General features: G+C 41.6%; 1 protein-coding gene across 1 annotated transcript in view; it reads right to left on the bottom strand.

Moving 5' to 3' along the window:
• Positions 1 to 6,730: 6,730 nt before the first annotated feature.
• The window catches only part of LOC147456396 (MICOS complex subunit MIC10-like), a 109,587-nt gene continuing 98,524 nt past the window's right edge, over positions 6,731 to 17,793 (bottom strand). The window contains exons 2-3 of the mRNA XM_086514889.1: positions 7,140 to 7,318; positions 6,731 to 7,061 (exon numbers count right to left, since the gene is read on the bottom strand). Of these exons, the coding sequence (XP_086371015.1) occupies positions 7,056 to 7,061; positions 7,140 to 7,318 (185 nt within the window). The 3' untranslated portion in view covers positions 6,731 to 7,055. The remainder of the gene's footprint in view (positions 7,062 to 7,139; positions 7,319 to 17,793) is intronic.

Below are 17,793 nucleotides of genomic sequence, written 5' to 3' on the forward strand. Positions count from 1 at the left end.
GGACAAGTACACAGGAACTTTGGCTTGTGTCTTGGTCTCCAGAAGGTATTTTTAGCTCAAACTTGAGATTTGAGAAGTACTCAAGTATGTCTATAAGATCATCAAGTCAAAAATCCCACTATGCTGAGGTACATGGATCACGATCCATGTTCCGCTCTCAATCTTTTTCTCCAAATTTTGATAGTATGTAGACAAAGTCATGTGCAAGCTTTGTGCCAATTTTCATCAGATTTTGAGGTTGAGGTACATGGATCGCGATCCATATTCAATCACATTTGGACTTTATCTCTTAGGAGTTTGTTCCTGCTTATGTTCACAAGCTAAATCTCAAATATTTTTGGATTTGGACTTGGTTTGATAGGTCAGATATCTAGTACATGGTCTGCACTACGGTTTTCAGTCTGTCACCTATTTTGCTCCCTTTTAATCCAAATTTTTTGGTTGTTTTCCAAAATAAAACTTGGAGATATGTTTCCTTCTGTATGCACTACTGATCTGGAAAATTTTAGGTCAAGGTCTATCATTATGGGTACATGGATCGCGATCCATATTTGGAGCCCAAATTGACCTTTCTTGGTACCATTAGAGTCAGCATGACTAGTAGGTCCTATGGTATCAAAATTTTAAAAATTGGACCTTTGGATTGAAAATTAGGTCAATTCTTGTACTTTGTCAGAGTACTTGGCAGTTATGGGCTTTTGGCTTGGTTTTTTATATCCAAATTCACTTTTAAAAAGATCACTAGACTCCTTGCGATCTCCTCTAGCTATGATGCAAGTTTGGTATCAGTATGTGAAACAAGAACATAGATCGCGATCCATGTACCTATGTGTCATATGGTAATGAAACTTCGCACACAGCTATATGGTTTTTGTGTGATTTGGACTTGTTTAGGTCAAGCAAATGTCAATCCCTAGGTCTATTTTAAAGTTTTCAACTTGAACTGTTTTTGGCACTTTTGATAAGTTTTTTGGACTTTTTTTTACAAAACTCCTTTGGAGACTTTTGTTCACATTGGTCTCTTCTACAGGCTAGAAAAGTTTCTGTCCAAAAATTTCTCAGGGGTACGTGGATTGCGATCCATGTTCCATCACTTTTGGACTTGATCTTTGATGTATTGATAGCTTGTGATGTTTGTAACTTGCTCCACAAAGAATTTTTGGGTTTGGATCAGTTTTGCCCAACCAAAAGTGAATTCTATAGTCTGTTGTGACAGTTTTGACCATGTTTTATTTTTGGCTCTTTTGACCACTTTTTACAACTTTTTTGGCAATGGTCCTTTTGGGAAAGTCGTTCCAAATGGTATTAGCGATGTAGTGGTCAATTTCTAGCCAAAGATCATGATGAATACATGGATCACGATCCATGTTTGACCTCATTTTGACATGAAACATGGTCATCTTATAGTCCATGTTGTGGTGATACTCTTCCCCAAATCTTTTTGAGTTTGAATCACTTTTGCCCAACCAAAAGAAAAAATTTATGTCTGCCTTGCGGTTTTTGGCTCTCTGGCAAAATTTTGGTGTTTCCATCAACTTTTTGCAATTTTTTGCTATGGTCCCTTTTAGAAAAGTTGTTCCACTAGTTATCAGGGATGTACTGGTCTAATATCAGTCCCAAATGTCATAAGGTACATGGATCGCGATCCATGTTTGGAAGCATTTTTTCATGAATTTTGTTCTGCTGGTTCTCTATTCCTTGTAGAAGCCAAACCTTGCCCCTTTTTGAATTTGGATCCCAAAAAGTTAAAAAATCCTAAATTTTGTGTCTACAATGCCTGTTTTACAGTTTTTTCCCTATCAGTCTATTTTGATGTAATTTTTGAGTTTTTCTTTCAAGCAAACTTGATTAGAGCAGTGTCCCACTGATGCACAGTGTCATTGAAAAAGAGAGAGAGAGAGAGAGAGAGAGAGAGAGAGAGAGAGAGAGAGAGAGAGAGAGAGAGAGCCCTGGGCACAAGGTTTTGTACCATAAAATTAGAGATATCACACTCCAAAGAGAAAACTTACCGCTTACCAAAAAGTAGGAGCTTGTAGCCTTTGTAACCGGGATCCAAAACTTTCTCCTTATCCTTCTTTTGTGAGTTGGGATCTCGAGGGAGACTTTGCAAAGGGGTGAAGATGTCGTGGAGTTTGTGGTCCATAAATATGAGAGGAGGGGAATTGGAGAAGTAAAGATGCACCCAAGTGCAAGGATGGTCTAGCCCTAATCCCTCCTCCCTTTTCCTTTTCCTTTTCCCAAATGGTTGGCAGTGCAGTAAGGGCTTTCATTTGGGGTAATATCCTTCTTGTGAGGATAGGAGTGTGGGTAGGCATAGGTTTTATGTGTTTCTTTGGGGGAGTGAAGGACAGTGGGTGTGGGATTAAGGGTTTTAAGAGGATATAGTGGATTGATGGAGGTGTTGGATGAGAGGGTAAGCTTTGGATTTCTCAAGTAAGGGGGAGGTTTATCAATGGAGGATTTAAGGAGGATTCAAGAGGCCTTTTTCTTGTCAACACATGTGGGGGTAGTGAAGGGGGGAAGCATTGGTGGTGGTTAGGGGAAGTAAGGAGAAGGATCTAGGAGATAGAAAGGGTTTTTTGGGAGGAGGATAGGGAGATTTCTTAAGGGGAGGTATGAAAGGCTTAGTGGGGGGAAAGGGTGGGAAAACTTGAGGCTTGAAGTGCTTTGTCTTGAATTGTTCCGCCACAATTTTCTCCACAAGTTCTTTAATGGTTTTCCTTGGGAGGGAGAGGACTTCTTCTCAATGTTGTTGATGATTTTCTTGCGGGCAAGTTTTTCTTCTTCTTCCTTGGTAGAGGCTAGGTGCAAACTAGCAACTGCGTTCTTGGAGACCAAGGAGATGGAAACTCTAAGGAGTCTCTTGATGAATTTTGATCCGTTCCTTTACAATTGCATGATAGCCATCTAGGTAGGATTGGAGGTTATTGATAAGGAGTGTGTGTGCTAGGATAAATGCTTGTGTGCAATCCACTTGATATTGAAGGTAAGTGCGGTGGATTTTACAATGAATAGGGCTTGAGCTTGTGCAGCATCAATGGTTAATTTGGGTGGTTTAATACAAAGGCTGATTAATGAAGCTTGTAGCTTTTTCCCTCCCCCAATCCAAGGTGGTGTCAAGAACATTCCTTTGTGTACCACCAAACCATGATTTCAAACAGAGGCCTCATCATTTCTCCTCAAGATAAAGCACGCTATCTCTTGGTTATCCAAAAAGTCTCATCCTCGCTAAAGAAAGTAGGGAATGCCATATTGACTATTATGCATATTGAGCTTTGCTTTCCAAACCTTTTTTAATTTTGACAAGGAAATAGGACAACAAAACCTAATACTCATACAAGGATATATAGATCAATACATCAAAGGATAGATCATGGTGGGCCAAAGGGAGGATAAAGGTTCATGAGAGTTGTTGATTTTGTGCAGTCTCTCTCTAGTAAACACGGTAGTGAGGATCTGTCGGAAAAACATTTTCCGATAGAAGACCACCCTTACATCCTAAGTCCATTATGATGAATGAGACTTCCCCCCTACAAAAGGCGAGTTAATGTGATCCATTATAATATTATGCAAATTTCACCACTGCAATGGTAGATCATAGTTGTGGGCATAGACATATTGATAGTTGAGTTTGATTTGATATAGCCACAAGAGTAGCTTGTCACTTATTTCTACCTCAAATTTTGCTCCCCTAGCAAGCTCTTGAAATAGCTTGAAATCCCTTCCTTTCAGCAGAATTACTCCCCAATAACAAGAAAAGGTCCCACTCAGTTCATGAATAAATCTGATTATATAGGTAGTAAGCCTTGCTGGATGTCTATGTAACTTGCCACAATGTCATTGCCATAGCCTTGGCTCAATAACAACACCCCATAAGGTGAAGAGTTTTTTCCTCCTATCGAGCTAGGTTGGTCTCAAAGGCCTTGTCAATAATGACCTCTACCAATTCACTCAAAAGGCATCGTACAACCCATGCTACTATGGTTAATTATTGGTTCATAAGAAGAGGAGGAGCATAAATAAAGTTGATGAAATTTACCCTTTTCACTCTTGCACTCCTTTGATATGGAGGTGTCTGATGATGTGTCCCATTGATCCTTCTTGTATGACAAGAATAGGTCCATTAGCTCGCACAAGCTTCTTCAAGTTGCAAAGGATTGCCCATTCTGTAGGTGTGCAGGGTGGATTTGGTTTAGAGATGACCTCAAAGAAGGTTGGGTCTATATGGAACCCACCAATGTGAAAGTGTTGGTGTAAACATAAAATGAGAAGGTTGTTGCTTGCTCTTCACTTTTGTGAGCACTGGTTGATGGAGTTTGGTCGTTGATAGTAGTAATACAAACTCTAGATCTTCTTTTCATCAAAACTTGCCTATGAGTAGTATTAGTAAAAAAAGAAGCAAGTCAAATTAGCAAGGTATTTACTTTTTGGATAATGATGATAGTGCAACAGCAGCAACTCAATGACCGCTTTAGGAGCTTCTACCCTTTCTTCATCCTTGATTTAAGTAGGTGAAGCGAGTCCTCAATTGAGTTGATAACATAGATTCATAATGTTTGCAGGAGTTCCTTTAATGAGGGTTGTCCTAGAGCTTCATTAGGAGTGAAGCAGGGAAAGCTAGAGCCATCGGGGGTAGTGTGGCCTCTCCACATCACCGCTTTGCCATCTCTGTCTTATGGGTCTAAGACGAACACCTTTTACTTAGGAAACACAGGGCACCACATAGATTTGCTTGCAATTAGGATGCAATAAACCTATCCTCCAACACCAAATGCAATGGGGCCACTCAACATGGTGATCGAATAACCACGAATTCATCTTGTATCCACACACACACAGATATATATATATGTATACAGATATATATATATATATGAGAGTGAGAGAGAGAGAGAGAGAGAGAGAGAGAGAGAGAGAGAGAGAGAGAGAGAGAGAGAGACGATTGACCATAGGTGCATCACTCCACTATTTAAGCATAGAGCAAGGCAATCACATACAACAATAATTTGCCCCATGCAAGCCTTTCATGAACTAAATAGTCTGGCAAGCTACCAATAGTAGCTACTAGCTATTGCTTCCCAAAAAATAAGGAATATAGTCATTCAAAAGCCACAACTTCCTTGTTGAACCAAAGCAAAAGAGGCTAGAGCTACCCATATCATGGAATAGCCAGTGAGAATTTGCAAGCCGTTTACAATCATTGGATTCTTTGAATAATAGGAGTCATGAGAATGCTACAAAAATGTAAATATAATCAAGAACCACTTACACACACTATACCAATAGATTCCGATTTGCCAATCTCCTCGAGTCATCACAAGTCTCAAAAGCACACACATCACATGGGAGATTTATGGCAAGTATACACTAACTAAATTGATGTTGACCTCTCCAACCATCACATGTCAATTAGGTACTCCAATCATAATCACACACAAAGGTGGAATAGTGCTCAAAACAAGTTTAGATCCATAAACCTACTCACACACAAGACCAACAATGCACCACACACTTCAATAATCAAGCTAATTAGAGTTTCTTAACACTAATTGAAATACTCATGACAAGATAAGAATGAAAATCAAGGCAAGAAGTGATTAATTCCCCCAAATCTAGAATAATGAAAGTCTAAATATACTACATGACTCAATAAGACATAAGAGAGACGAGACCAAGTATAATGAGAATTAGATTAAGATCAAAACTAATCAACAAGAGTCGATCAAGACCCAATCGGCTCACAAAGGGTCCAAAGTGAGTTTTTTGGCACCCAAGAGACATAACTAATACTTTACCTTATGAATATTTGACACCCTTCTTATTATGCAGGATCAATGGTCCAAGGAAGCAATGAATGTAAGATCGGATGTGCTCAAAGTGAACTCGTTTGAGCTTGGAGTGAAGTCAAAGTTGTCTCAATGTGATCACATAGTGAAGGCATTTCAAAGTGAACTGCATTAAAGCCACATGGACACTACATTTTTATGCTGTCAAATGCTATGTTTTAGCATACATTCACATACCGCCCACAAGAAACACATGGTGCTAATGTAAGGTACACAAGCACCTTCCTAAGTGGAAATCAAGAGTTGGTCCTTGGTGTGGTGGTATCAGTCTCTTTTTGTTTACATTCATTAGAATGAAATCAATGGCCTGTATCATCTGTTAAATGTGGGGCATCAATTACTCTTGAATCAAACAGTGTCAAACAATCCCATGGTTGCATTAAATTCCTTAGTATAATGTACATCCCAAACATCTAACCAATGAAAAATAAAAGTTAAAGTCTCATTTCTAGTTGAGCTGCACATTAAATTTTCGCATCAGTTTGAAAAAATTAAATACTTATCTTTTCCTCTGTTCTTTAGTGAGAATACATGTACTAATAAAGAAACCGCCCCCCCCCCCCCCCCCCCCCCCCCCAAAAAAAAAAAAAAAAAAAAAAGAATCCACGTCTGGACCCACCCTGATTAGATACAATCCTCTCCTAACACATGCAAACCAATCTCGACTGCATGTAGTGGGACAACACAAAACGTCGTAAGAATATTTGATTTTTCATTACATGCAAGACATCATAGCGGCAAGATCGACCTTACAGAGCAATTGTGGCACATGGCAACTTCCAAAAGCCTTTTGCACACATCCAAACGCTCTTTCTTTTTTCATAAAACCACCCCCACACACACGCGTGCAGCGCACGTGCACAGTCACCGCATACATGGCCAAGTAACCCTTCAACGTTAACAGCATTTTGATCAAAGGGAAACAGGTTAAAGTGATGACAATTTGAAGAGTAAGCCTGAGTACAGGGGCACATAAAATGTCCAAAATAACTGCCGAACTTCAGGCTTTATTAAACATGATTAAGTCCAGCTCAGCAAGTTTCAAAAAGCTGGTCAGTAAGTAAATGTCAAAAAGAAAATTCAGCTCACTGCTCTGACGGTCAGAGAGCTGCGAGCAATCTTTCAAACGAAGAAGCCAGGTTTTGCCGAACTCTCCAGAGTAACTCCAGTTCCAAGTGATAAGAATACATACCCTCATAGTAGACATAATTATTCCTAGCACAACAAGAAACAATTAGTGCTTGCCTCTTGCGATGCTAATTAGTACAAAAGCATCATAATATGTTTCTGCACCTTTGGTGTTGAGTGGGGCTTTGGATCTGATTGCGGAGGGGAAGCCGATTGCACACCACGGGAAGGCGTTGGCCACTTGGGAAACGCACCACCCATGATATGCGAACATTCTGTATAGGCAGATCCAAGGCCGACGCCAGCACCAAAAGCAACAGCTCCCCACCTTGTCACAGGACTTCCTGAAAATTTTCATACAACATCTATCTGTGCATAAGATGGTTTTAAAAAATGCATCTTCCAATCTTAATTTAAAAATCTTATGATAATTGTTCTGAATCACCATCATTTGAATATTAGATAACTTCAAAAACATGCTATGTTAAACATGCACATGCTCACATACATCATGCTCCATGACTCCGGCTTGTTTGTGACCGCAACCACGTATCCTACTGGTCTAACACCATGGGATGCCGGCAAAAAACAGAGCCATCACTTTATGCCATGTACAATCAGTTGTACGTGGGTTATGCAAAGGTGTTAACCAATCTGATGAACCTGTCCAGACATAAATCCTGCAAATAGGGTCACAAAGATGCCGATAGCAGATCACCAAGGCTTACCTAGTCTACAAGTTGGCTCTAGGTCATAGAAGCATGTCCACATGGAACAGTGAGCACATGACACTTTCATAAATGTGGAAGCCGGTACAAGCACACTGGCATCTTTCCATTGTCGTGTCCACATTTATCGGATAGCAAGAGCGTATGGAGAGTATCCCAAGTTAACACTAAAAACCAGGGAGATCCTGTTTTGCTTCTGTTATTAGAAAAAATAGATGTTGACCATTTGAAAAAGAGTGGATTTGGGAGATCAACACTCGCTTTGCTCATCAATTTTCTATAATCCTGTGTTAACAAATAGTCTTCCATTGTGAGGATGAATTTGCAAATATCAAGATGAAGCAATAGAAAAATGGCCACAAGTGCATAAAAGGGAGGTGGTGTGGTGTGTACACTTAGTTGACCCTTCGCGAAAGTGTGATTTTGAGGACATCAACACTCCTTGCTTTGCGCTTAATTTTTTACGATGCTTTGACAACATCTAGATTCTTTCATTTTGACTTCATCTTGAGAATTGAGGGGTACAAAACCCCTACACAAGGGAATCTCGTTCCATTAATTGTGAACCATCGATTTGAATCCTTAAGGAGATGTACTTAAACAGGTACTGCTCATGGAGACCTGCTTACTTGAGCACTACTCTCTTGTCGAAAGAATCATCTGCACAAGGTAAGACTTAACAAAAGCACAAGCTAGCCCAAGAAAATGTTTAATTTTCTACTCTGGAGTTAACATTTGTCCCAAAGTGATGGTGCGGCATGTTGGCACCGCACAGGAAGAGGAGAGCAAGATAGATCTGAGTCAAGCGGTGCAGCGAAATTCGAACAAGAATCCCGACAGCACCTGCCGCCCATTTTCACTTGCTCAAGTGCCAACCCATACAAACACTTCTAACATAGCAGATGGGGGAGCTTTTCGGCCGGAAACTAAGAGCGTTGGACTGTCTAAACTTTTTGGGCGACCAATTTTGATAGCAGTGCTTCTATGCCCTTACGAAAAATAGTTGTGATTTTTAAATGTTTTGGGGGTTGCTTTTGGACCCATGCATACAAAAGAGAGCCCACGGGTGCCAATAAAGAAGATCGACCAAGTGAAGTGTGACTCTGTGGATGGCTCACAGGAAAAGCATGGCTCTCCGAGCTCTAAACTTCGACCTCGTTCTTATGGGATAAAGAAATAGCGCAAGGGACGCCTACCTGAGGGGCCAAAGCTTCTGAGAGTGAACTCTGCCACTCTGTCTCTTGTTTACTGTATTCTCTCTCTTTTCAAGTTTCAAGTGTTTGCAGGTTTGGTTCAGTTCAGTGTTGTTGCGGTGTTTCTACCACCTTGTAAAGGTGACTCGTCAGTTACAGTGGCATCAAAGCACATGTGATTGTTTTTCTTAGAGCAATCTGATCCAAAACTGCAGAAATCGAATGTGGAAGCAACATCTTCTCATCTTCAAGAGGAGAAGAGAAAACAGCTTAGCAATATGTGAACAAGGAGATTGCTGAGACAGAAGACTTTTGTTGGAAGTACGGCTACAACAATACACGCAAAGATGGAGAATATGAAGGAAAAGCTCAAGAGCACACAACACAGGACTAGTATTACTAAGTGAGTCAATACAAAGATAAGGCTTACCCTACAGTGATGGGCATATATACATGACAAGGGAAAAAACCTCCTAAAAAGAAAACAAAGTGCCCTGACGGTCCCAAGTGTGTCCACACATTACTACCGTTATGTGACAACAAATCCCTCCTAAGAGTGATGTAGTGAACACGAGCTAGCACTCATGTATAGGAAAGTGAAAAGATTAACAGGGTTGTCCTGCCTAGCCACAAAAGCCAAGCTAACATCTCCTACATATAGTCTCTCCATGACATAATGATAATGCGACATAATGACAATGCACCTTTATGTGCTTTGTGCGAGCATGGAATACTCGGTTCCTCACAACAGCCGAAGCGCTCTGACTATCAGTAAAGAAGGTTATAATGTGCAAGTTGCAACCGAAGTGATTTAAGGTGATAACTCAAGATGAGTGCTCAGTACGTACATAAGGTTCCTTTTGCTTAATTAGAGATGTGCAATTTCTAGAGAGAGAGAAAAGAGAGATACTACGAGTGAAGATTCTGTGAGTGATAGAGAGAGAAAGAAGACTTAACACCGGATGGGGTCCCAAACCCCCCTCCAAGGGTCCCCCCTCTCTATTGCTAGAGAGGTATTTGCTTTATGTTGATACAATGGTCCTAGATGCTGAGATGTTGATGGGACCTTGCGGTAGATGCTTGGATCTGCGAGGCTAAGGGCTCAGAATGCAAAACACTAGTGAATGTGAGACTGGATCTGCAAACTGACAAGGTTGTGGGCTGATCTGCTATGGACGATGTCAAGGGTGCTGATGATGATGACGGATATGGGCTGAAATCTGAAAAAGCTGGCTGATCTGCAAACTTGGGCTGATCTTTGAAAACGCATCCTGAAATTGATTCTTGAGGGCTGGAAACTGCTAATGCTAGAGCTGAAATCTGCAACTGTTGGGTACTTGATGGAAAACGCTGATAATGGGGGTTGATGATGGGCTGAACTGAAAACGTCGGTGTTGACCGCTGGGTCAACAACACAACATAACTCAAGTTTCGTACCAAAGTCTTATCTTTTGCGAGTTATGAAATGCTACGGATTATGGCTATAAACGTCATTTGTAATGAGTAGTTATTCTAGTTTCAGAAGCCGGGGTGCAATGGCACTTCCAGATTGTAAATACAAAGCCATTTGACCCTTTCAACCCCATTTTTGGTTGAACCTAAGGTAGCCTTAGTATATAAGGTACCTAGGTCATTTTGTAAAGAGGACTTTTATCATAATCAAACTTAGCGCTGCCGTCTACTGTGTGTGAGAGAGAAAGAGAGTGAGTGTGAGCTTCATCCTCCCGCTACGCCCGGCTCGCTCAACACATTGGAGATCCGACTGCACCATTGCGGTAGGCTCGAGGAGAGCTATGCGACGACGCCAAGCATTCCACGCGAGACGAAGCGCACACGCCGACGCATCTACGAGCTATTTGTGGCCGTAAGTGTATCAAACGATGTCTGTTTTCTACGTGCTAGTAGTCTATAGAATCGTGGCGACATAAGCTACGCATAGGTACTCATAAATTTCAGTTTCGGGCACTTTCGAAATTCGGCTCTGTCATCCTACGCGTTTTCTGCAGATGGATTTAGAGTGAGGGTTTTGAGTGTAGAAGCTTAGGGACAAGTGTATCCTAGTGAGGGGATGGTGTTCCTTAAGTTTCCTACGAATCTGGCATGATTAGGTGAGTTACCTTACGCATGTGTGTATGTGGCTAGGTGGTGTAGTTGAGAGCAGTGAGGTTCTTGATTGTGGTTTAGTTGGCCTTCTAGAGTGTTGTATGTGTAGGATGATCTCAGCCTGACAAGCTAAAGAGATTTCCTCTGTGTGCCTATCGTGTCATCTGTGTCCTCGATTGACATTATGTTGATCTAGGTAGTGTTTGCATGCACTTCATGGGTGTGTGAGTCGCTTCCCGTCCAACATTGACGCCGTTGCCGGGGACGCAAGGACCTAAGTAGGTTTCCTACTAACACTCGTGTGATGGTTGCTTGATTTAGTTTCGGCTAAAGAAAGCATTTTTCTTAAGTGGATCCCGAAGAGGATATTCCGTGATCAAGTGGATAGCCAGGAAGCGTGTGTCTTGCCGAGGGTCTGCGACTAGATAGGTTTAGTTAGGATCTGTGGATTAGAGTAGTTGGTGGTGGTCGAGTGATTTGTGAGGTGATAAAAGCGTTTACTAGTCCGTGTGTGGCAGTGAAGCGTTTTTCTACTCATAGATGCAAAACCCCATATGATTTGTAGGAGTAGCTTTAGGTAAGTGATCCGATTATGATCTAGAGCTATTCAACACTGAATTATTTGCTAAAGTGCTTGATTGCATTTGAAATCATGGAAAAGTGTGCTTTTGAGGGTAAAAATGCATTAAACAAGCTTTTGTGGACATTTTTGTATGACTGACTGATGCTGTGCATATAAAAGAGCATTTGCAAGGGTTCTGTGAAGAAAACCTGCAATTCTGTAAACATGGACATCCTACGCGTAGCATGTCTCAAGGGGGTTCTGGAGACCAAATTTGAAAATTCTGACTGCACCAGTGGGTTCAGAGGGTAGGTTTTACCCTAGTAACATATTGACTTGGGTGTTTTTCCCTAATTTTGTTGACCAAAAGCCAAAAGGCGGAGTCAGAAAACGTAAAAATTCAAAAAAGGCTTAAATTGAGTGATTGTTGCATGTTTTTGCAATTGTGAAGCATGCTTGCACTTGCTGAGAGCATAAGGAAGCATCAGGGACACTTCAATCTGAAAAAATCAGTAGTAGACATCCTACGCGTAGGATGTCTACAGGGTGATCTGGTGGAAATTTTGAAAATCTGAGGTTACCAGTGTGTTTAGAAGGTAGGTTTTACCCTATTTTCGCCTGGAAAGTGGAAATTTGACCAAATTTTGACAGATCGAGACCAAAAGACGAAAATTGTCAAACATCTTACCCAAATTGTGCCCAAACCATAGGGTGACTTCAAAGGCATGTTCTAAATGTTGTATTGAGTGCATGTGATAAATTTAATCTCATTTGGGTCAGTGAAAGGGAAGATTAAGCGGACTTTAGCACTTTTGACTGAAAAAAGGTAAGAACAGCTAAAATTTGAGACTTTTGAAATCCAAACTAAAATCCGAGCATACCACTGGATTGCTGACATCAAGGGGAAGCTTTGGGTCAAGTCTCGGGTCAAACAGGCCAAAAAGACATCCTACGCGGGTCAAACAGGCCAAAAAGACATCCTACGCGTAGGATGTCATATGTGTGATTTTGCACTCTAAACTTAATTTTGAGCATACCACAGTGATCAGCACCTTAAGGAAAGTCTGTGGTTCAAATTTGGGGCAATTTTGAGCAGTTAGACATCCTACGCGTACGATGTCTAAGGCATGATTTAGAGACCAAATTCAAACTGTGGACATAGCAGGGTGTTGTATAGCCTTAGGCAAGCCTCCTAGTCAAATTTCGTCCAATTTGGAGTTGATTTGACTTAGGAATTCATCAGACAGACATCAGGCTTTTAGAACAGATTCTTGATCATTTGACCAACCTATAGGTGTCAGAATCAAAAAGTAAAAATAGCTGTGAGCTTAGCACATCAAGGGGAAGCTACAGTGCAAGTTTGAGCTGAAACAGAGCAAAAAGACATCCTAACCAAAGCACTTGAACACAGTGGACTAAGTCTACTTGAACCAAGCCAAAGCTTTGAAGACCAGAAATCATGTCTACCCTAGATTCAAACGCAGCTTACACAAGCTTGGAGATCCCGACGATAGAGGAATATCCTCCCACAATGGATCTTCCAAACTTGCAATTGATAAAGACCTATCTTGTTGAGAGAGTTTGGATGATTGGTCATGAGAGTGAAGGACTATATAGATACATTGACGACAATGAGGTCAATTTTTATAGATGCTCAGATCCATACCTAGAGGAGATAACGGATTACAAGCTCTTATATGTCTACACATACGGAGTCGACTGTCAATGGAGATCTATAGTTGTCGACAAGTATGGATGCGAATACAGAGTTATAGAAAGCACAAATCCACAGACTGTACTAGAAAGAGGTGGATATTTGGTCAATGAAGGACCACAAATGCCTCCACCAAACACGAGAATTCCTATAGGAATTCCAAGAAGAGAGCCACCAGGATTCCCTTCAAGAGCGATAACGAGAGAAGGATTGGGAGAGTCTCTGGTTAGACTTGTAGACAATCGACGAGTTAGACCATTCCAAGTCCAAAAATGGGTAAACAAAAAATACTCCGGAGATAAAGATCCGAGAGATCACGTAGCGGCTTTTAGACGAGTGATTAGAGCAGAGGAAGTTTCAGATTTTGCAACACAGTTTGCGGGATTTGGATTGACTCTAGAAGATGATGCAGCTACATGGTTCGACTCGGTGGAAAAATGGGATTTTGAGACCCTAGATGAGCTGTTTGAGGAGTTTATTGAAGAATTCTCGCCAAAAGGCATTGCTCACAACACGGTCTCGCAAATCCATAAATTCAAACAGAAAGAGGATGAATCAGTACGCAAAGCGTCATTACGGCTCAAGAGATATGTTAAGCTCTGTCCGAGAGCGGAATTACTTACGCAAGCACGACTGATGCTGATCTTTATCCAGGGAATGAGAGATGAGGGCCTTCACAAGGATCTGCATATGATAAGGAGGATGACGCTAAACGAGTTGATCAAAGAAGCTCTTTATCTAGTGGATAACTGTGAGGCATACAAAGAAAAGGACTTAAAGAGTCAAGGAGATGACACATCCTCTCAGCACAGTGTTTCACAGATAAGTGACTCCATTGCCAAGCCAACGGCACCTATTGATCAAGAAAATCTTATCGACGACTTGGTCAAGGAGTTGATTCCTCTTGTAAGGTCTGATTCGGGAGAGCCGAAATGGTGTGAAATTGAGAGAAAATGGACGAACCATACGAGGGAAGAGTGCTATTATAGCATGGAAAATGCTAGGGAGAGGTATGTTCAACCTGTTCCAGAAGCACCTACTCCACCTAGATACATTACGGGGAATGCGCCAAGACCAGTAGGAGTTTGAAGGCCACAGCTTGTCTTAGGACAACAACCTCCGCTGCCAGGTGCTAAAATGCAGGTAGACATGAGATACATGCCAATGATGGAAGCATCAAATAAACCAACGCCAGTACCAGCTACAATGTGGTATAGCAACCAACGTGAGTACTACCCTTCGGAGCAACAAAATGTGAGAGAAACACATGGAGTGGTGAAACCTGTACAACCTCCACCTCCTGGGTTTCAGTCAAAAGAAAGAAGGTATGAAATGGACGAAAGGACATTGCGATTCATTGCAAATAGCCGCTTATCTAGGTCAAAGCTTGCTTATAGCCAAGAGGAAATGCTAAAAGAATCTCCTCAACCAGAGACAGATTGTCACAAAAGTCGTGACAACCACTTGGTCAAACAATGTCCTCATACGGAGATCACTGAAGTAAATGCCTATTGTCTTGAGTGTGGCATCACTCACTTGATCCCCGATTGCCCCAAATAACCAAACCAAATCAGGAAAATCACGACAAATGTATCAGGGATTGTTCAGCTCCCTAGTAGCTCAGAAAATGAAAATGTCGTACCAGTTCAAGTGGTTACGAGAGCACAAGCCCAAAAGAAAGCTGATGAGAATCCAGAGACAAAGAACACGGAAAGTGACACGAGTCCAAAGACAGATGATGGACCAAAGACAGACGCACCTAGTCAGAAAACCAAGAGCAAACAAAATAGTTGGAAAGCTAGAAAGACTAGGATGAAAGCACGCAGGGAACGAGAGCAAAAATCCCTAGTTGAGAAGCTTACCGAAGCTAAGGAGAAGATAAAACAACATGAGGCAAAGGAGGCACCTTCTCTTACACAGATGGTTAAACCTCTAGAAGAACCATCCACGGATTGTGGAAACAAGTCAGAGGCCAATGAAGCCGATGACCTAAGAAGACGAGTAGACAAGACTGGTGATGAACGAGGAGTGTTTCTACCACCAATAGAGGAATTTGAGACTGGATCTCAAATGAATCTAGACGTGCAATCGTGTTGGGGCGACAAAGAATCTGTACAATCTATGGATAGTCAACCCCATTCGCTAAGAACACTACCGTCCTACATGGGAGAGTACGAGACCAGGTCAGATGTGGTTGCAGTCCCATCAAAGAGACTGTCCCCAACAAGGCCATCGATTCAAAGGGGCTAGTAGATATTCTATCTACCCCAGTCACCTGTACAATAATGTTAGCCGAGTTGCTCAGAATAAGACCAAACATGTGGGCTAATGTGGGTAAATGTCTAGAGAAATTTGGTGTAAAAACCCCAATGACTCAAATCGAGGAAGGTATCAAAGAGCTTGAAATGCCTCAACTAAATACTAGGCCAATGCCATTAAACAAGGTAGGCGAGTATTACGAGGGAGAAGACGGAAACACCACCCTTCCTTTGGAATTCAATGGTGTAAAAACCATGGCAATCCTTGACAGTGGAGCACGTGTGGCCATTGCAACCAAAGAGGTTTGGAAAAAATGGGGACAACATGCCTTGATATCCTCACGAATGACCTTGCAGCTTGCAGACGGACACAAGGAAAAGCCCATAGGACTGCTAGAAAAAGTACTTGTTACTTCTTGTGGCATTGAATATGAACACACTTTTGCTGTTGTTGACTTTGGCAAGAAGAACAACTATGACATCATTCTGGGAAGACCATTCATGCGACAATTGAAAATGGTCCAAGATTGGGGTTATGACCATATATACCTGAGACATATGGAAACCATAACAAAGGTAAACTTGAGGGACCATAGTTATAGGAATGTGACGAGAACACCGGTTGAGGAGTTTGATTACGCCACAGTAGCAGGATCAAAACTTCCAGCTTGGTTAGGTAAGCCTAAAGAATTGTGGATGTGTGGAGCTTCACAATGTGGTAGCTTGAAACGTGAGGAATGTATCCTAAAGCGGGTTATAGAGGATAAGGACTATATCCCAGAACCATTTCCTGAAGAAGAGTTAGAGCCTTTTGGAAGGGAACACATCTTGGCTACTCTGGACGTGTACGCCGTGGAGGATGCTCCCACAACAAAATTTTGTGATGAAAATGGCTATGATGTCGTTCCTTATTTTGCAGTGAGTGTAATCCAAGAAAACGAAGAGAACCAAACATCAACAAGCTCTCGAAATAAGGATCAAACAAAGAAATGTGGAGAATCAAAAGATGAAGAAGACGACGAGTTCTATGACTCTATAGAACACTTCGAGCTTCAAGAAGATCAACGACCCAAGAATCAATGTCATCGCTACACGAATAAAGTGCATCAAAAGTGGATTCCAAAGTCCTCGGTGAAGACACAGCCACCACAAGCATTCTCATGCATGGCTCCTAATAAGGATGCAAAGACTCAGCTAGGAGGAATACGACCAGAGCAACGAGCTAACAATGCTCTAATCAATGGGCTAGAAAAGTCCTCCAAGAAACTACCACCCACGAGCAAACAGACAATAACTTTCCACTACCAGCCAAAAAATCAAGGGAAAGTACAAGAAGTCAACCTTGCTGAGGATAGTAGCGATAGTGATGAATCTTACAACATCCCCTATCATCAACTCAGGCCATCACTATCACCAACCCCTTCAGCAACAACCATGACAGGTCCAAAGAACAGGACAACAAGTCAAAGCCAGAAAGCTCGACAAATCTGGATACCAAAAAGCCAGATCGGCCAAAAACAGATATGGATCAAGAAGACAAAGATCTCTAATGACAAATCACAAGATCCAACACCAAAACAAAAACAAGGAAAGCGTGCACGAACGGGTAAGAATACCACAAAGTCGCAAGCTTTCACAACTCAGGTTTGGGCTCCAAAGAAGTTGATTCAAGCACAAAAAAGTCAGGAATTCATTCGGATTCCAAAACGACCACAATATCAACTTTCAAAGCCTAAATCCCGTCCCCAACCAAGCGTACAAGGGCTGAAGCAAAGACCACTGTCGACTCACACAACAAAAAGGTGGATCCCAAAGAAGTCTCTTCAAACACAAACGAAGCACGGGAAAGTATAGGTTCCCAAACGAGAGCCAGCAACAAAACAGCCAATAATCGCAAAGAAATGGGTCCCAAAGAAGAACAACAAAACTGATGTCAGTGCATCGCCGCTTGAATTCTTACAATTCTTTCTACGATTGCAGTACAGTTAGAAGAGAGCAAGTGCTTCAATCAAGCAACGATACAGGAGCTTCAAAGACCATTACATTGCTTAGAATAGGAAGCCTCGCCAACAAATGCCAATAAGCAAATTTCTTATACCCACATCTTGCACAACATAAATCTTTTCCATGCATTGACTGTGTATGCATAATAGGGCTACATTACAAGGCCTGCATAGGCACAACTTTTGATTGCCCAAGCACAACACATACCCTTTGCGATACCCTGTCGTAAAGGATGACTCCAAATAGGAAGGGGAGAG

The sequence above is a fragment of the Adiantum capillus-veneris genome, chromosome 6 (genome assembly GCF_014529385.1).
Source record: "Adiantum capillus-veneris isolate H3 chromosome 6, ASM1452938v2, whole genome shotgun sequence".
NCBI lineage: Eukaryota > Viridiplantae > Streptophyta > Polypodiopsida > Polypodiales > Pteridaceae > Adiantum > Adiantum capillus-veneris.